This window comes from Phyllostomus discolor, chromosome 12 (genome assembly GCF_004126475.2).
Source record: "Phyllostomus discolor isolate MPI-MPIP mPhyDis1 chromosome 12, mPhyDis1.pri.v3, whole genome shotgun sequence".
NCBI lineage: Eukaryota > Metazoa > Chordata > Mammalia > Chiroptera > Phyllostomidae > Phyllostomus > Phyllostomus discolor.
This window is the reverse complement of record NC_040914.2, coordinates 8,869,638-8,889,835: the sequence shown is the minus strand read 5'-3', so window position 1 is coordinate 8,889,835 and position 20,198 is coordinate 8,869,638. Positions and strand designations below refer to the sequence as shown.

Sequence of the window (20,198 nt, the reverse complement as noted above, 5' to 3'; positions counted from 1 at the left end):
CTCTGAATAAAAGATAGTTCTTCCTGACTGCTTCTGAGCTGGGACATCAGCTTTTCCTGCCTTTAGACTTGGCCTAAAATACTGGCTCCTCTTTAGCCTGCTGGCCTTTTGACTGGAAATACACTGTGGCTGTCTTGGGTCTCTGGTTTGCTGACTTACCCTGCATGTCTTGGGATTTGTCAGCTTCTGTCCTCCTGTGAACCAATTCCTTCTATTTGTCTATCTACCTGTCTTTCTATTTACCTATCTATTCTCTCTCTTTCTCGGTATATACCACCCTATTGGTTGTGTTTCTTTGGAGAATCCTGATGTATGTGCTAGATTTTAGAAATGTTCTAGAGAAAAAGAGTTTTATCTACCTCCCGGCACTGTATAAACATGAGGCATGATGCAGACACCGGCCCGCAGTGTCCAAGTCATTATGGATGAAATGAGACATTCAAACGGACTACAGAGTCCGGTGGAGGAAAAGGGACAGCATGGCTTTTCTCTCAGGGGGAGCAAAAGCGGTGGCCTCTGCCATGACAGACCTTTATTGGGTTTCCCTGGCCATTACATGATGGTCCTCATTTACTATGCACAGGTTCACTTTAGGTGGTTACCTTTTACAGAAAACAAAGGAGCCAATGCCACTAATCACATCACAGAACAGGTATATTTGCAAGTGAAAAGGCAAAAGTGGTTGGACTGGTTACACTCATCCTCTTTAGAAGGTTTAGCATGGATTTTAGGAAGTTACTTTGCAGTAAATATTTGCTATAAATCAGAGTGAGAGAGTTTTTAGCAAAAAGCAAGACTCAAAGCAGCCTAGGCTCATTGCAGGCCTGATTCCGCATGGGAGAACCTATCCATGGGCATGGGTCCTGTGCATCTCCGAGTGGGAGCTGGGCCCATGCCATGCAGAACGGTCTCCTATAGAGGCACACTTTAAAAATGATGCTGCCCTGGCTGGTGTAGCTTAGTGGATTGAGTGCTGGCCTGTGAACCAAAGGGTTGCTGGTTTGATTCCCAGTCAGGGCACACCCCTGGATTGCAGGCTGGGTCCCTGGTAGGGGTGTGTGAGAGGCAACCACACATTGATGTTCCTTTTCCTCTCTTTCTCCCTCCCTTCCCCTGTCTCTAAAAGTAAATAAAATCTTTTTAAAAATGATACTTACCTTTGATACCTTTTCATTTCCTGAAGCCTTTTCACTGGAATTTTTCTTCTCTTTCTAAGATTTCAGGCACATAGGACTTTGATGCTTCCATTAGTCTTCCACTGTAGTACCTGAGCTAGGCCCAGCCTATTCCTCACTTAAGCCCCAAGTTTGCCTTGCTTTTGAGTCCTGTTTCCAACCCTACCCCATCAAAGTTTCCAACTCAGTGTGGTAGGTTGGAGGTAGGTGGTGGGGGAAAAGCAGTCTGACTACTCAAGTGATTGACACATAGTTGAAAGCTGTCTAACCTTCTCAGAATTATTTGCTCAATGAATCAGATGAACTATCGGGTAGTTCAATAAAGTGGAGTGAAAATTTTAGGCAGAGTTGAGGAATCTTCCGAGTAATCGCACAGTGGCCAGGCAGGATAGACTTTCTGTCTTAGGATCACCACTTCCTGTGCACTTACTGTTTTGACAGGTTCTTCCCTTTTCCATATCTGAAACCATAGTTCCTTTAAAAACCAGTAACAAATAAGCATTCTTATGAAGTAGCAATGAAGATTCTCTGCTTGTACAAGAAGAGAAAAAGGACAAAGTCAGGGTTTTGCCTGTCTTCATTAGAGCTTTATAAGTTAGCAAATACTTATGGTGTTGAAAGGCCCATTTTAGAAGAATATAGACTGCTTTAAAGATGATGAGAAAATCAGTAGTTTTATATTACATGTGGCCATAGAGACAAGAACTGGAAGAAGAACAGATTCTAATGGCAATATTGGAGGCATCCTGTTTGAGAAGATGTCAGTTGGTAAGTCAAGTCTGCAGGGAAGCTGCTCTGGCTTAAAATACTTAGCACCTAGCATATTGTAAGATCTTCCCTGACAGGTTTCCTGTGAGAAGGAGGGGAGACCATGGCTATCATACAGAACTGCAAACTCTCTGCATCTGTTTTAGTATTTAAATATATTTAGCTCTTGCTTGTATTTTTAAAAAGTCCCTTTTAGAACCATATTTGTGTTGTTGGCTTCCACTCTATCACTCTCTTCCTTTGATAGACAAACTTCATAAAAGAGTTGTTTTTAACCAGCATCCCTCCCATCTATTCCTCAGCATCATGGAGTTGACTGAACTACCCCACTCCCACCCCCCATCATGCAACCTTAACTACTTTAACCAAGGTCTCCAATGGTGAAGTTGTCTTCAAATACAAATAAACCCTTCTCGCCCTTGTTTTACCTGATGTCAGAGCACTTGCCGCTGATGACCTCTGCTTCACTCTGGGACTGCCGTAATGCCCTCACTCTGTTGGCTTCCCACCAGTCTGGCCATTCCTTTTCACTTTTCCTTGCCACCTCTGGTCTGTCCATTCCACAAATGTAAGTGGTCTCCAGGGTTCTGTCCTATGTTTTCCTTCCTCCCTCTTGCTTTCCCTCCCTCTCTTCCTCCCTCTCTCTGTTCCTTCCTTTCTTTCTTTTATTGATTTTTAGAGAGGGGGAGGGAGAGAGAGAGAGACATCGATTTGTTTTTCCACTTATTTATGCATTCACTGGTTGATTCTTGTATATGCCCTGATCAGGGCTTGAACTCACGGCCTTGGTGTATTGAGATGACACTCTAACCAGTTGAGCTACCCAGCCAGGGCAGAAAACTACTATAGTTCTTTAAATGCCCCTGCTTTCAATTACATCTGGACCCTTCTACTTAACCTGTTTGCCTAGAACACTCCTGTCATGCCTCTTATTTTCCTATAAATTTCAGTTATCTTTCAGGCCTTGGTTAATACAGTACTTCTGCTGTGATCTCACTAACACACCAACTCCAGATCATGCTCCTGAAGTACCCATCACGTGCCCCTTTTGCAGCACTTACCATGTTCCCTGGAGACAGCCTGGAGAAGGTTCTGTAAACATCTTGTAGGCAGGGACTCCAAGTCTCACTGTTGCATTCCTGAGGCTTAGAAAAGGACCTGTCACATAATAGAAGTTCAGTAAATATTTGTGACATCAGTGAATGGTTCACCATAGTTACTTTGAACATGTTTCTCATTAAACCAGTTGAGCAAGTGGTACAGAGCTGGTAGGGAGAAAGAAGAAATGAGGTTTGAGGCCTCGATGCCACTTTAAAAAATTAAAGCAAAATTTCAGATTTTTGCAGTTTTACAAACTGAGTATGGGTCGTAATGGGGTAGCTTATGGGGTAGAACATAGAGTAGAGTAGCTTATGGGGTAGAATAGCTAAATCTAAACTCCAGTCAGCTGACAAAGCCTTATTCAGGCCTTAAGATTTTTTCTTTTTAATAATAGTTTTGTTGAAATATAATTCATATACCATTCACTTTATCTGCTTAAAGTATATGGTTCAATGGTTTTTAGTGTTTTTACAGAATTATGCATCCAACACCACAAATAATTTGAAGACATTTTCATCATCCCAACAAGAAACTTTATACCCATTAGCAATCACTCCTCATTCCCATCCCTCCTCCACATTTCCCCCCTCCATCTCCCGGAAACCACTCATTGGCTTGTTATTCTGAATTTTCCTCTTCTGGATATTTCATAAAAATGGAATCATATAATATGTGGTCTTTGTGTCTGGCTTCTTTCACTTAGCAAAATGTTTTCAAGATTCATCCATGTTGTATCATGTATCAGTACTTCTTTTTATTGACAGATAATATTCCACTGTACACTCAGTTTGTTTATTCATTCATCAGTTGATGGCCCGTTGGTTGTTTTTACTTTTTGGCTATTACAAAGAATGCTTCTTAACAACATTTGTGAACAAGTTCTTGTGTGGACATATGTTTTCATTTCTCTTGGATACATACACACTGCACGCCGTGCCCCCCGCCCCCTGGGAGTGGAACTGCTGGGTCATAGAGAAGCCTTAGGATTCCTAACAACAGAGGCTTCTTTAGGGGAAAAACTCACAAACACACAAAGCACTAATAACTCTTGCTCTTTCATTAGTGATGGGCAAGTTTTACAACTGCCTTTGAAGAATTGACATTAATCAAATTTCTCCATAATAGAAAGTAGCCAACAAATGTGCAAAGTCTAATTCTCCTGTGTAGGTGATAAAGCCCTTGTTGGGTTTAAGTGGAAGTGGGAGAATTTAGTGTCTGTTTCTGCCTGTTTCCACCTATCTTTGTCCCACCCCTGGACCAAAGGGCCCGGCTGTCAGAGTTACCCAGGAAAGTCTTTTAGTTGGGGGAGATGGCCTGTTAGCTAAGTTTAGCCATACTTAAATCACTACTTCCATCTCTGATTTATAGTAAGAATTTATTGTTTCTTTTGTATTACTTCTCTCTTTGGTTCTTCTTTCTTCTTCTCCACATATTTTTGCTACCATATATACTGTTTTGTTCCTTGCTGTTCCCTGTCTCCTCAAACTCCTGGTCATATCAAACTGTTCCTAGTTCTTATGTAAGTTAAGTCAACAAAAATATAAGACTCATGTGAATTATAGGATTTCTTTTATAGGTATATCATATTCAGATAAATAGGGGCACCTTAAAAGTGGTTGGCCTGGGTGGCTATACATATATTCCAAAAGTCCTGTCATTAATTAAAATATTTTGGCCACTAATCATGTAAAGTTCTCAAAAACCAGCTTGAGTCATATAAAACCAGTTTTACTTCCTTATCATCACACTTAATATTTCAGGGAGACCCTCACTCTGTATTGCTTTGTCTTCCTGTTCCCAGTTCCTCTTTTTCTTTCTCGCTCTAGTTCGAGTTCAGATAGGGTTCCAAGTAAGGAGCCCAGACAGCAGTGGAGAGAGATTGGTGTGTTTCACAAGAATTTGACCTTAAGTGAAGCATGCTTAAACTATCTTTTTAGTGCATTCTTGCCCATGTCCCATTTCTGCTTTGTGATCCCCTCACTGATTTGGTACCCCCCCCCCCCGAAAAGAACCAAAGAACCATCAAATCCTAGGGCTGGGAATATAGCCTTGAATTGTCCTCCTCATAGAAGAAACTTGGGAAGGTAGGTAGGGAGAGGTACTTCAGAGGGCTCCATTTCCTTCTGCTCCTGGGTAGCTAATTAATGTTCTACCAGCAATTCCCGCACTTGGGGAGACAAGGGTCATGTTCTGCTCCATATCAGGGCTCAGGGCAGAGGGCACTTTGTACAGAGAGTTGTGATTGAGAGAGATCAGCATCTGACCTTCTTTACCTCACTTTAGAGTCTGCAGCCATCTGTGGTTTTGTAGCTTCTTGGTTCTTAGTCTCTGGATCTTTATATTTTCTTCCTCACTGAGTTCCTCTCTCTCTCTTCTCTCTGCCCTTGGGGGAAAATGAGGATGTTTCTTAGTGTGGGAAAAGAAATCCTGAAATTTGCAAAGCAAAGATCAACACAAAAGCTGGGCTTCCTGCCTGTCATGCCTTTCTGTCCTCCGCAGTAGTTTCTGAACCTCTCAAAACCCAGTGAGATGTTTGTTGACTATACAAACGTCTACAGGGTTTCTTCAAAGATGAGGCTGTATTTTCTGACTACCATCCCACCTGCTTTTCTCTTTTTTTTTTTTAAAGATTTTTTTTCAAGATTTTATTTATTTATTTTTAAGGAGGGAAGGGAGAGGGGAGAGAGAGAGAGAGAGAAACATCAATGTGTGGTTGCTGGGGGTTATGGCCTGCAACCCAGGACTGTACCCTGGCTGGGAATCGAACCTGGGACACTTTGGTTCCCAGCCCGTGCTCAATCCACTGAGCTACGCCAGCCAGGGCTGCTTTTCTCTTTTTCAGAGGACTCTACTTCTCATAAATAGATATGAGGCCAATGGTCTAGACATTCAACTGCCCTTCACTCTTCATTAACTGCAGAATAAGTGATGCAGAGGCCATTTGGAGAATATAGCTGTGGGAGAGAGAGAAAGGAAGCATTGAACACCTGCTGGAGAAGGGACCAGAAAGCACCATTAGTGAGTAAATGCCTCTGAAGCAGAGCAAGGGAGGAGGTGGAAACAAGGAAGGAAGCTATAGGAAGCCAAAGAATTGTAGGAATAGAGGGTACAATCCACAGGGGAGTAAGGCAGTCCCTCCCCTGCTGCCTTACAGAAGAGTTGCCTGGTGAGTGCCTGCTATGGGCAAGACCTTAGGCTGGCTCCTGGGGATGTAGAGATAGATGAGACACAGTTCCTGCTTTCTGAGTGTACAGTCTAACAAAAAGAAGAGGAGCAACAAATAGAAGTTAGATGACATTTTCAAAATGTGTGGTATGGTGGGCTGAGATAGTGCTACCATTACAGTTAACATTTATAGTTTACCCACCACCTTCTAAGTGTTATACACATGAAGTAATTCACTGACTCCTGACAACAACCCTGTGATGTATGTGTTGTTATAATCCCTGTTCTATAAGTAAAGGATCAGAGGCATAGGGACATTACCAGTAGTTTGCCTGAAGTCTCCTTGGAGGCACTTGGAAGCAGGAACTCCGATGCAGGTGGTCTGGCTCTAAATGTGTGCTCTTCAGGATCATGGCCTCTAGGAAGTCATTCAGAGTGCAGGGAAGCTCTGCCGTCCCACATCGGACTCCTTTGTGTCACCTGTCTGCCCTTTGCCTGGGATACTCTTTCTTTCTTTATTTTTTTTTAAGATTTTTATTTATTTATTTTTTTTAGGGAGGGAAGGGAGGGAGATAGAGAAATATCAATGTGCGGTTGCTGGGGGTTATGGCCTACAACGCAGGAATGTACCCTGGCTGGGAATCAAACCTGGGACACTTTGGTTCCCAGCCTGTGCTCAACCCACTGAGCTATGCCAGCCAGGGTATTTTTTAAAAATTTTATTTTAATTGTTGTTCAAGTACAGTTTTCTGTCTTTTACTCCCATCCCAGCCCACCCTCTCAGCCCTCCCCAGCTCCTTCCCATGTCCACCCACCTAGTTTTTGTCCATTTGTCCTTTACACTTATTCCTGTAAACCCTTCTCCTTTCCCCCTGAAATTCCCTCCCTTCTCTCCTTTGGTCACTGTCAGCCTGTCCTCTATTTCAGTGTCTTTGGTTATATTTTGCTTGTTTGTTTGTTTTGTTGTTTAGGTTCCTGTTAAAGGTGAGATTATATGGTATTTGTCTTTCACCACATGGCTTATTTTGCTTAGCATAATGCTTTCCAGTTCCATCCATGCTGTTGCAAAGGGTAGGAGCTCCTTCTCTCTTTCTGCTGTATAGAATTCCATTGTGTAAATGTACCACAGTTTTTTGATCCATTCGTTTACTGATGGGCACCTAGGTTGCTTCCAGCACTTGGCTATTGTAAATTGTGCTGCTATGAACATTGGGGTGCAAAGGTTCTTTTGGATTGGTGTTTCAGGATTCTTAGGATATAATCCTAGCAGTGGAATTGCCGGGCCAAAAGGCAGATCCATTTTCAGTTTTTTGAGGAAATTCCATACTGTTTTCCATAGTGGCTGTACCAGTCTGCAATCCCACCAACAGTGCAGTAGGGTTCCCTTTTCTCCACAACCTCTCCAACACTTGTTGTTTGTTGCTTTGTTTATGATGGCCATTCTGACTGGTGAGAAGTGGCATGTCATTGTCGTTTTAATTTGCATCTCTCTGATAGCTAGCGATACCGAGAATCTTTTCATGTGTCTCTGGATCCTCTGTATGTGCTCCTTGGAGAAATGTCTGTTCAAGTCCTTTGCCCATTTTTTAATTGGGTTGCTTGTCTTCTTAGAGTGGAGTCATGTAAGTTCTTTATATATTTTGGAGATTAAACCCTTGTCTGAGGTATCATTGGCAAATATGTTTTCCCATATAGTTGGTTCTCTTTTTATTTTAATCCTGTTTTCTTTAGCTGTGCAGAAGCTTTTTATTTTAATGAGGTGATACTCTTTCTTTTTTATTTATTTAAAGATTTTTAAAAGGATTTTATTTATTTATTTTTAGAGAGGGAAGGGAGGGAGAAAGAGAGAGAGAGAAACATCAGTGTGCGGTTGCTAGGGGCCATGGCCTGCAACCCAGGCATGTGCCCTGACTGGGAATCAAACCTGCAACACTTTGGTTTGCAGCCTGCGCTCAATCCACTGAGCTATGCCAGCCAGGACGTGATACTCTTTCTTAAAGACTCTGGGCAGGAGTCTGACTTGCCCTGCCTGCCCTTGGTCAGTCACTGTCCTTGGAGCTTGACTGTGGTAACCTGACCTATACATATAGCCTAGCACAGACTTTTATTTAGAATTCGTAACTTCACTTAGAGTAACCTGTAAACCTGTTAGGTAGGATAGATAGTAAACCAAGGCAGGGAGAAGGAGGGAGACATATGTCACCTACTAATGCAGCAGTCCTGAGCCTGGTCTGATAAGGTTGCCAGATGTTCCAAACATCACAGGAAACACCATGCTAGGGCAAGAGGAGGGGAGCCCTTGAAGTTCTTTGTGTACCGTTTCCACCATCTGGGAAAGAAAGGCTTTGAAACTGTATTCATCCCAAGGCCTAGAAGGAGGAAGAGGAGGGGGCCCACAGTGCCCAAAGAAAAAGCCCCTGAAACAACTTTGGTTAATTGCCTGCCTCTGGTCACTATCTGTGTTTTAGGAGGGAGTCCATAGTACTCAAAGAAAAACCCCATAAATAACTTCCAGTAACTGCTTCAACTTTAACTGCCCCCTGTCACGTTATCTGTTTTACAAGATGAACAAATGTTGTTTGGAGCAAAACCAGAATTCTGGGTTAACAACCCCCCACGCATGTGTAAGTTTAGGTGGTCATGTCCCCTCCCCCAGTACCCTTGGGGGAAGCTGGCACCACCTTTACCCACCAATCAATATGTAACTCCCTCACCCCATCCTGCCCACTATATAATTCTTTAGGACAAAGGACCTGATGCCTTGCCATCCTTGCCTTGCCTTTACCTATGCCTTTCTCCCCCACCTCTGCAAGGCCCTTTTCTTCTATGAGACCATATCACTAATAAACGTTGCTTGCATACTAATGGACTTGCTGATATGTAATTTTTTACTATGTCGGCAAGAAGAACTGAATTTTTTCCCCCACAACAAACCCATGAGATTTTATAAGATTTGTGTAACCATGTCCTGTAATTTGCTAAGGCTTTAACTGAAAGACTGAGACTTAATTAGCTAAACTTCCTTCCATATCTACGCTAATCCCTGACATTGATATTGCTGGAGCTGTTTTTCAGGAGCAAGCCCCGGATGGGGTGGAGGGTGAGGGAGTGTGGAGTTGAGGGGTGATCTGGCTGAAACCACAAGACTGGCCAAAGCAGCTTGGAGGACCCTCCTTATGAACTTTTCTCATTATACCCTCATAATACTAAAATTTCCTGCTGGGGGGGAGCGGAGATTTTCCTCTGTTTTTGACCGTGCAGTATATATGGCCATGTGTTGTATTGTGGACTGAGATACTGCTACCATCACTAACAGCTAACATTTATTGCCGGAGCTGTTTTTCAGGAATTGTGCATCCCCACCTATACCTGTGACGATGAAGCTCACTTTAGTGTTTATACATGATTTCCCCGAATAACAATGAATTTGATCCTTTTTTGGGGACACAGGGCTTTGGGAAGTGACCCCTGGTATGTCCTTGCTGGCTTGCAATAGAGCTCCTTCTCATAGAATCTTCTCAGGGTTGTCTTTTGGCTGGCCACTCCCTAGTAACTGGACCTGGCTTGGTCTGGTAAGAGTAGCACTTTGTGTCTGTTTTGTTTAACTACATGGTGTTCTGTGTGTTGGAATATCTGACTCCTTGTGTTATAGCAAGGACTTTTTTTTTCTGGAAAATTTCAAATAGTTGCAAAGATAGGGCTAATAAAATAGTGAAGCTCATCACATTGCTTCAGCAATTATTTCATGGCCAATCTTGTTTCATCTATACCCCCTTCCCCAAACTGGGTTGTTCTGAAGCAAACCCTGCACATCAGATCGTTTCATCTTTTAATACAGGGGTGGGCAAAAGTGGGATTACAGTTGTGAGTACAGAAAGCACAGAGTTTATTCTTGTATTGTTATTTATTAATTATTGTCTTATTTTCCATATGAACAACTGTAAACCTACTTTTGCCCACTCCTGTGTTTCGGTTGTATTACTAGCATATAAGGGCTTTAAAAAAAAACATAATCATGCCCTGGCTGGTGTGGCTCAGTGGCTTGAGCTCGGGCCTGTCAATTGATAGGTCCCTGAAAACCAAAAGGTCGCTGGTTCAGTTCTCAGTCAGGGCACATGCTGTGGTTGCAGGCCAGGTCCCCAATCTAGCCTGTGAGAGGCATCTGATCGTTGTCTCTTACAGGCTTCTCTCCCTCTCTTTCTCACTCCCTTCCCCTCTCTCTAAAATTAAATAAACAAAATATTTAAAAAACCCCACAATACTATTTTCACACTAAAAATTAACACCTCCTCAATATCATAAAATATTCAATGCTCAGATTTCTGCAATTATCTCATAGTTTTTTGCTTCCCTTTCCTCCCTTCCTTGCCTTCTATTTTTCTTTATGTTTTTGTGACTCTTTGTGTGGATAGCTACTTTCATTTCTCTTGGGTAAATACCTAGGAGAGGGAATGCTGGACTGTATAAGTATATTTAACTTTATAAGAAAATGCAAAACTCTTTTCCAGAGTGGTTGTTTCCTTTTGTATTTCCATCAGCAGTATGTGAGTATGGGTTGTTTCCCCTCCTCACAATACTTGGTATCATCAATGTCTTAAAGTTTAGCTATATGCCAATAATTTTTTGAGTACTTCTCAAGGCCTTGAAAACTACATTATTCATGTTATGCTTGTCTTGTGGAATGATCTCCCAACTCCTGTTTTTCAGTTCTACCTGTGTTTTATGTTAGTGTTTCATAACAGAATATATGTGATAATCACCTGGGAGTTTTTCACAATAACAAGCCTTTGTCTCACTCCAGACATACTGTATCAACTTCTTCAGGGATGGTTTATAAGCTTATTATGTTTGTTGAAAAAATTCTCTAGGTCACTCTGATTTATACTCCTGGCCACAAATCACTTTTAGGCTTAAAAAAACACTTTTAGGTTCTGCTACCCATGACAGCAGAGGTTCTCCATCCTGGCTGCGTGTTAAAAAGTATTTGGGAAGCTTTACAAAATGACCAGAGCCTGGGTTCCACCTCACACCAATTAAACTGAAATCTGTTGGTGAGGACTGGGTATCAGTTGTTCTTAAAATTCCCCTCATTCTTCCTCATTCTAATGAGTAGCCATATTTCCCATTGGATTTCTCTGTGTCTACTCTTGTGGCATTTATCTCTTTCTACTTTTGTGTTGTAATAGATTTTCATGTCTTCTCTCTTGTCTTAGGGTTCATGTTCCTTAAGGTAGAAACCCTGTCTTTCTTATTTATGTCTTTTTCATGGGGTCTAACACTGAGACTTATAGCATAATAGGTGCTTTATAAAAATTACATGGACACACTCTAGCTTGTGTGGCTCAGTGGATTGGGTGCTGGCTTGCAAATCAAAGGGTCACTGGTTTGATTCCCAGTCAGGGCACATGCCCGGGTTGTGGGCCAGGTCCCTGGTAGGGGGCATGCGAGAGGCAACCACACATTGATGTTTCTCTCCCTCTCTTTCTCCCTCCTTTCCCCTTTCTCTTAAAGTAAATAGGTAAAATCTTTTAAAAAATTTCATGGGCACATTAATTTGTCATTAGGAAGAGTCTCAGTCACAGGTAGGGTGTTTCCTGAGTCTCAGGTGTACACGTTAATGCTATAGTTCCCTGTCCTCCCCGGGGCCCAAGTTGTTGCTTGTGATGGCTGGTGTGGGTAACTCTTCTGCGAATACAGAAGGAACATTGCCCTGTGTGGTATTTGTTTGTTGGCATAGCACTGGGACTAGGAATTCTATGTGCGTACGGGGTAGCTGGGCAGGGATGGGTAAGGAGAATGATCTAATTAGAATGGAGGAATTATACTAGAGGGTAGTGGTAAAGAGAATAAGGACTATTAGTAGAGAGGAAGAAATTTGAACTTACTTGATAGGGCAGTGAACTTACTTAGTAAGGACTATTAGTAGAGAGGGAGAAATTTGAACTTACTTGATGGGGCAGTACTGATTATTTAAGAAATAATGAGGTAGTTATCTATAAGGCAGAGTTCAATAGACACCAGAGACAAAAAGTCAAGCCGTGCTCCCAGCAGTTGAGAGCCTGGGTTATTTAGGTTTATGGGAATGGAGAGAAGGACACAACTGGGAGATGTTAAAAAAGAATCAACAGGCTTTGACGGTGTATTGATTCTGGGAAACAGAAAGCAACATTGAAGGGTTGCCTGAGAAAGAGTGGTGTCACTGAGACAAATGAGTGAGCTGTGGGGGAAAGCCAGTTCAAATGTGGAGTAATCTCAGAAGATACTGGGATGCGACTGCCTGAGATCTGGGAAGCAGTAGGGGCTGGAGATGGAGCCACAGGAGCCATCAGCACAGAGGTCACTGGAGCTGGGGGAGAGGGGGGTGTAGAGGGAGCCCATAGGCTCTGAGTGCTGACCCTGGTGTGTGGGGTGCAGTGCACAGGTAGGGGACAGGAAGAGGACACTCAAGAGGGAAAAGTTGTTTGTGGTCTTAGATGTTGTAAAAGTGAACAATGGAAGGACAGTGAAAAGATCTTTGAATTTTGTCAGGAGATGGATACTGATTTTATGCTGCTTCTAGCATCTTGGGGGTGGAGGAGAAACTGGGTGATGAGAAAGCAAAAGAACACATGCTTAAATCCCTTGGAAATGAAGGAAAAGAGATAATGGGCTAATACTTAGTGGGATTAATAAATGAGGGTTATTCAGGTTAGGAGAGCTCCGATCCTATGAGGAGGGAGAGTAAAGGACCTGGGCATTGGGAGATAGAAGGTGCTAGAGAGATTTCCACAAGGACGGAACCCATGGAGACTCCTGTGAGGGAAGGTCTGTGGTGGCATCTGGTTCACATGAACCACCGGTGTGGGAAGTGTTATTTGTCCCTAATAAAGAGGCCGGGAAGGTTTCCACTTGTGAAATCATCTTCTTTCCCAGCGGAAAACAGGCAGTTACTTCCAGGCAGGTTGCAGCCGTGGGCTGCTGCCACTGGATAGACTCACTTTGCTAGCTGGTGCGCAAATGAGTTTTGCTAATTCTCTGATCACTAGGTCGAATATCTGTAGGCTTAGAAGTAGGCTGTGACTCCCAGTTCAGCAATTTCTCTTCCTTCTGCCCCTAAAGAAGACATTGTCTAAAGTAGTATCACAGGGAAGCAGCATGTTGATGTCTGATATATAATTTTTATTATAAATAGAAAACAAATTTCACAAATAATTTGAAAGTGGCCTTAGCCAGGCAAAGTTTAAATAACACAGAATATCATGGATGAGGGGACGTACATGTGGTCTGTGTCGGGGTTAGCCCTGAAAGAGGTACCTGGGTACAGAGAACTCCACCTAACCCTCTCTGAGGGGCCTGAGTAATCCATATCAAAGAAATTCATTCTCTCAACAGCCTCAGAGAGAGTCACAAGTGTGGAAGTCTGGGAGGGCAGTACGTCTGCCTCTCCCCATTCTTCCTTTTTATTCTGGCACATTTTTCCCATGGGAGGAAACAGATTTCAGAGGCTGCTCAAGGAGACTGGGGCCCAGTGTGATCCTCCCCTGTGTCCTTGGGGGCGTCAGCACCAGGGCAGCTCTCTGGGTTGTAAGCAGTGTCAACAGTGTGAGTGACAGTGCTTGCATCAGGGTGCCCTCTCCTCCAGGTCCAAGTGTACCTCCGCAGGGTAGGTTGAGGCCAGGGTTCCCTGAGAAAGTGACAGAACATGCACAGGAAGGAACATGGGATGGAATGGTGGTCAATGATCGGCCTGAGATGCCTGGAAACTGACAGACCTGTTTCTAGCCGAGAATGAGGAAACTGATTCTGCTTTTTGTCTGGAGCCCCTGAAGTAGCAGCCTCGAGGAGCTCCTGGCCAAGGGGTCCCCAGGGATTCTGGTGGCTTCTTTCACCTTAAGGCCCTCAGGTTGGTTTACACAGCAAAGCCAAGTAAAAATAACCCCTTTCACATAAATAAGAAGTTATAAAAATTAAAATGGTGCAATGTTTCAGAGAAACAGGAAAAGCCTCAATACCCCAAATTGTACATTCCTTATAATTATTTAAATAATCTCTGAAAGGAAACTCTGATTCCTTTCTGAAATTTGCAGCAGATCATCTCTATTAGGAGCTGACTGCCCCCTAAAACTGCAGCCTCCTCCTTCTGTAGACATTTCCTTGAATAAAAACACTTGAAGTTACTAAAACATACATGCATTTTTTTGGTGAGTTCTCTGAAGACAGGCTTGCCAAAGGACTTGGGTGGTATTCTAGCCAAGCAGCAAGGTGTTTGGGCTCAGGTCCTACTGGTAGACACCCTGACAGCAGGCAAAGGTACAGACTTTTTCTATTGAGAACTGGTTACACATTTGTTTTCCTGTGTGTAGTGGGTTCACGCTGGGTTTTGGAGAGAGAAGAGAAGCTTCTACATTTTCTCTTCTGTGGCACATGCATTTTAGTGGATAAGGACATAACTCTCAAGGTTATGGGCAACAGGACAGGGCTAAGGCGGAAAAGGAATGAGTGTGCGCTGAATAGGTAAGTGTAGAACAAGTCTAGGTCAGAAAAGGGGGTGAGGCAGGAGATTCTGGCAACTCTCCCCCAAGGTCTGCTTTGCCAAGTTTCAATGACAGTGAAGGCTGGGCTTCCTACAGATCCAGGGATGTGCTTTTTCGTCTGTAAACACGGAAGGGAGGGGCTGTGACGAGGAGCCTGGAGGTGCAGCAAGAGGAAGTGAAAGGGGAGTGGGGAAAGAGGCTTCTTCTTTTTCCTGAGAGTAAAGGGATATCCTGGTATGGGGATGAGAAGCTTGGAATAAGCCAGCAGTGCTTCGAGCAGGGCAGGTTGCATTACTTCTTTTTCACTTCTGAATAAATCATTTCTGTGGCTACTGGGGATGGGGAGGCTGAAGTTGGTTTCTTTGCTTCCTGGGCATTGAAGTTCAGGGAAGAATATGTAATTTCATGGATCTGAAAGGCATGAGCAGCAGTCAGTTAAATCATTGTCACAGGCCGGGCCCTCACCTGGTCTGGTGTGATTCAGCACCCCTGCTCTCACCACTCTGAAACTCCTAGCCTTGCAGAAGGGCTTTTATCACCCATTCTCTCTGCTTGCTGGCATCCTTCGAGTGGTCATTGGAAGAGACAGACTATGGCACTGATACGAATACAATGACACAGCAATGGGAACAAGCAGCTATGAATGTATACAACCACATGGATGGATCTCACAAACCATTCTGAATGAAAGAAACCAGGCACATATAAGGATATATTGTGTTTTTCAATGTAAGAGCACAAACTGGCAAAACTAATGTAGTGCCTTGGAAGTCAGGAAAGTGGCTACTCTTTGGAGGGAAGGGACTGGAGGGTTTCATTCTGCAGCGGGATGATGTTTCTTGATTTCAGTGCTTCCTACAAGGGTATGTTCAATTCATTGTAATTTATGCATGGTTAACATACTCATATGACTTAAGCACTCTGAAATATATATGCATGTTCTATCGAAAGGCTAAATGAGAGAAATAAGCAAAATTGTTTTAAAGTAGAAGACGTAAGACCTCAGACCCATTGGAATGGATGTTATTCCTTGACAGGAAGAGCAGGGTCAGACTGAAGGTGGAGCAGGGAGAATGACCCAGTGCCCTCCTCATGCTGGGCATGGTGAGGGCACTTTGCACTTATCTCCTTTTATTCCTTCAACTTCTCTCTGAAGTAGGCAGCATGCCCAGTTTACAGATGACAAAGCGGGGGATCAAAGAGGCTAAGTTACTTGCTTGAGATCACAGAACTACTAATAGTCACAGCCAGGATTCAAATACAAGATGGGAATAACTCCAGAGCCCATGTTTTTGCATGAGGTAGGCCCACAGGAGTAGTTAACCAATACATTTTTGTTGCTGCATTGAGGAACTTGGACCCACACTTGATCACATTAGTGTCTTTAAGAGTAACCCACTTTACACAGAGGTATTTCCATGAGAAAATGAGCCAGTGAAAGTGGCTGTGCTTACCTTGTTAGGTGAGTTCTCAGAATGGCCCTGACCTGGGGAAGTGAAAGAAGAGTTACCAATCTATGAAAATGCAAAGCTGGCTTATGGTGTTATATACATGGTGTTTCTAAACTGTTGCGATTTCTAGCTGGAGGAGGTGGCAGGTGGTGAGAGGAGGGGGTGGGGAGGTGGCCCATGACCAGGGAATGTGCTTCCCTCAGAGCCTGTGGTTTAGACTCAGGGTGTTAGTAACAGAGGTGATAGTGAGGTGGCGAGAGTAGAGTCTCAGTCCACTTCTGAAGATTTATTCCTGTTCACAAGGCCTTGTTTTACCCAGTTGTGTTCCTCAGCAGCAGGAGCCAGTGGCAAGGAGGGGCATTGAGACCTACAGCAACCAGAGCACCACAAGACAGGAAAAGTCTCACCAAAAGGAGAGTGCCCACATCCATAGTAGAGGCAGGGGGGAGGGGAAAGGTGGGAATGGCTCCTGGAAACATGTCCATTTTACCCAGGCCTTCCTGGATGGCTGAATCTCACCCAGGGCTGGGTCTCAGGGGAATCTTTTGTGGCTAGAAGGGTGTGAGGGCCTATCTCAGTCTATGGTTGGGAAATGGAGATCCCTTCTAAAACTTCAGAAGGTACTGGGTATGTGAGAATTCAGGATTCCCTGCTAGGGCAGGGCACATGGTGGAACATACCAGCTCTCACCGGGTGATGGCTTTACTTACTGTGGTTGGAGGTTGAGGGTTTGTGCTCTGTGACATCGTGCTGGTCGCTTGCCCTAAATAAATATCAGAGACTGTGACTGCTATTCCCAAGCATAGGTCCTTTGCTCCTTGAAGTAGGAAGGACACTGTCAGCAGATAATTTGTTGGGGGCTTTTCAGTACTTATTTATGCCAGGTTTAGTATTGCTTTTCCTCCCAGTGCCTCCTCCTCAATGTACCGACCATTCACCATCCCCTCTAGTGAACACCCCTTTCCTGCTGGCCTGATGTTCACATAGGTCCCTTCTTTATCAACTGCTTCTGAGGCTGCTTCTACCCTACACCTTTCCTTTTTGCAGGTAGATGCTGTTTTTATTCTCACTTTATTTATTGCCCAAGAGGCCTTTAGTTTTTGCTTTTTCTTAGGTTCTCTTGTCCTGTCCCTCTCTTCTCCTTCTCTTTCTGTGGGTGACAGAACACACGATTCACTTTCTCCTGCTCCTCTTTTCATTTTTCTTCTTGGACCTTGTTTCCCTGACTGGGGGATGAAGAAATATGATTGGGTCTGCCTCTCTAAACCAGATAGGGATGGGAATAACCAAGTCCCAGAGAGAGTGGGGCACCAGAAGCTTGAAGACCAGGGAAGAAGAGGCTGCAGGGATTAGTGCTGAGAAGCAGAGGTTTGGGAAGGAGGCAGAGCAGATCCATGCCCAGAAAAGGAAGGGAAAATCCTTGTCTCTCCAAGCATGGCAATTAGCCTTTGAGAAAGCAGGGCAAGAGGAAAGGCCATCATACCCTCCAGTCTTCCTGATATACAGAAAGTATACCAGGGCTGCTGTCAGAGCTACCACCGCCAGAACCCCAATCACGATGCCGGCAATGGCCCCACCTGAGAGGCCAGGATTTGGTGATGTTGAAACATCTGTCATGAAAAGAGAAGAAGCAATGAAGGTGACATTATTTTACAGTGGGTGGCCCTGGGAAACAACTGTCAACCTGAAGAAGTCTCTACTTGTTCCTCCTAGGAATACATTTTCTGTGGGAAGGTTTCTATGAGGTTTTTGTAATTTGTTTCTTTCATGGTATTTCTAGGTTGGTGATCAGACTTACCTCAATTCCATCCTGTCCTTTCTGTACTCAGATATTTTTGGAGCTTTGTGAGAAAAGCTGTGAGAAAGGCTGATTGCCATTTTTGTGGGTTATCACTTCCCACCTTTTCATGGTTGCATGTTTCCTGTGTACCAGGTGTGGCAGCCGTGAACATGTGCCACTCAGGTCTCCTGTGGGGGAGACTGAAGTGACAGAAAGTGGTGTGTTAACCACCTCCTTTGCACACAGAATACACTTTCCTGGGCTCCCAGCAGGGATGTGAAATAAGCTCAATTCTGTGAGAAATGGTTTCCTTGCATGGGCGACTTTAGCTCAAGGTCTCTTCATCAGCCTTGCAGACTCTCTCTTAGAACCACACTGCAACCCAACACTGTCTTCTCTTTCTCCTTCACAGGAGTCAGATCTGCACCATGGTCTGAGGAACCTGCCAGGCTCTTCCCACTTCCATCCCACTTTCCTGCACAGGCATTTTTTCCAATAAATACTCTGCATGTCTAATCCTATGTTGGCTGTACCTCAGGGGATAAAAACTAACAAACTAGGCTTGAAACTGCATTCAACTCCTTTTTTCTTTTCCTGTATTTAGTCAGTGACCATGTCCCAGTGAATTTTGGGTGTAATGCTCCTCCTACTCCCCCAAACATAAATCATTTTTCATCTGTTTCTTCTTTTTATTTCTGTTGTCCTCAATAGCAAACTCAAGCTTGATGACTAATGTTCATGTTGGCTACTGTTAGGGGATGCTTACTATGTGCCAGGGTCTGTGCTAAATTCTCTATTTACATCTTATTTGATTCCTGTAACAACCCTGTCTGATAGATATTATTTTATTTTACTAATGAAAAATTAGAGGATTTACAGTGCTGACAAAGTTTCCCAAAGTCATAAGAGAGGGATCTGGGATTTGACTTCAGAGCTACCAGACTTCATAGAGGCTAATGGTAATAGTAATAATAATAGTAGCTAACACTTACGGATCATTTCCACTGTGTGTGGCATTTTGTTAAAGGGTTAACTGATCATTACATTAAATATTTAAAGCAATACCATGAAACAGGTCCTCTTGTTGTAACTTCCAGTTGTGAAATATGAGGCTCAGAGAAGTTTAGAATCTTGTGCAAGAAATTTATAATTGTATTGACAAAAGAAAAAAGCAAGCAAGATATAACCAGAGACATTGAAATTAAGAATAATGTGACAGTAACCAGAGGGGAGGTGGGAGGGGTTAGTGGGGAGAAGGGGAGAAGGGTTTTTGGGAACAACTATAAAGGGACACATGGACAAAACCAAGGTGGGGATAGAAGCAAGGGAGGGAGGAGGGTTTGGCTGGGGTGGGGAGGGAGTGATGGGGAGTAAATGTAGGTAACTGTAATTGAACAATAATAAAATAATAAAAAAAAATTTGTAATTGTAAATGCTTACTTTAAAAAAGAAGACCTCAAATCAATAACCTAATCTTACAAGTTAAAGCTGAGAAAAAAGAAAAAAATAAACTCAAAGGTAGCAGAAGGAAGGGAATAATAAATAGTTAGCGTAGAGATAAATCAAATACAGAATGGATAAACAATAGAGAAAATCAATGAAAACAAAAATTTGTTCCTCTAAAAAAAAGGATTAACTAAATGGACAGACTTTTAAGTAGATTGACTAAAAAAAAGATTTAAATCACTAAAATCAGAAATGAAAGTGGGAACATTACTACCAATTCTACAGAACAAATAAGAATTATAATAGTACTATAGCCCTGGCAGGTGTGGCTCAGTGGATTGAGTGCTGACCTGCAAACTGGAAGGTCATCAACTCAGTTTCCAGTCAGGGCACATGCCTGGTTTGCAGGCTGGGTCCCTGGTTGGGAGTGCGGTTGGGAGTGCGTGAGAGGCAGTCACACATTGATGTTTCTCTCCCTCTTTCTTTCTCTCTCTTTTTCTCCCTCTCTAAAAATAAATAAAATCTTTAAAAAACTATGATAGTACTATAAATAATCATATGCTAACATATTGAGTAACTTAGATGAAATTGGACAAATTCATAGAAACACAAAACATACTGAGATGGAATCACAAGGAAAGAGAAAATATGAATAGACCTATAAATAGCAAGGAGATTGAATCAGTGTAAATATTTGACACAATGTAACATCGGTTCATAATGATAATGCTCAAACAAGGAATAGAAGGAAACTACCTCAACATAAAGGCCTTTTATTAAAAACCCACAGCTAACACTA

At 43.1% G+C, this 20,198-nt stretch overlaps 3 protein-coding genes across 6 annotated transcripts in view; 2 read left to right on the top strand and 1 right to left on the bottom strand.

The window, feature by feature from the left end:
* The window catches only part of LOC118497666 (carcinoembryonic antigen-related cell adhesion molecule 21-like), an 834,765-nt gene that overhangs the window by 626,551 nt on the left and 188,016 nt on the right, over positions 1-20,198 (top strand). The window lies entirely within an intron of this gene.
* Positions 1-20,198, top strand: part of LOC118497667 (carcinoembryonic antigen-related cell adhesion molecule 1-like) — a 746,496-nt gene that overhangs the window by 543,477 nt on the left and 182,821 nt on the right. The window lies entirely within an intron of this gene.
* The window catches only part of CEACAM1 (CEA cell adhesion molecule 1), a 40,858-nt gene continuing 34,006 nt past the window's right edge, over positions 13,347-20,198 (bottom strand). For 3 of the 4 annotated variants that reach the window (XM_036012839.1, XM_036012840.1, XM_028530369.2), the window contains 4 exons: positions 17,657-17,783; positions 16,884-16,936; positions 16,177-16,208; positions 13,347-15,133 (listed from right to left, as the gene is read on the bottom strand). In XM_036012839.1, coding sequence (XP_035868732.1) covers positions 15,014-15,133; positions 16,177-16,208; positions 16,884-16,936; positions 17,657-17,783 — 332 coding nt within the window. In that variant the 3' untranslated portion in view covers positions 13,347-15,013. The remainder of the gene's footprint in view (positions 15,134-16,176; positions 16,209-16,883; positions 16,937-17,656; positions 17,784-20,198) is intronic. The other variant, XM_036012841.1, reaches the window with a different exon arrangement.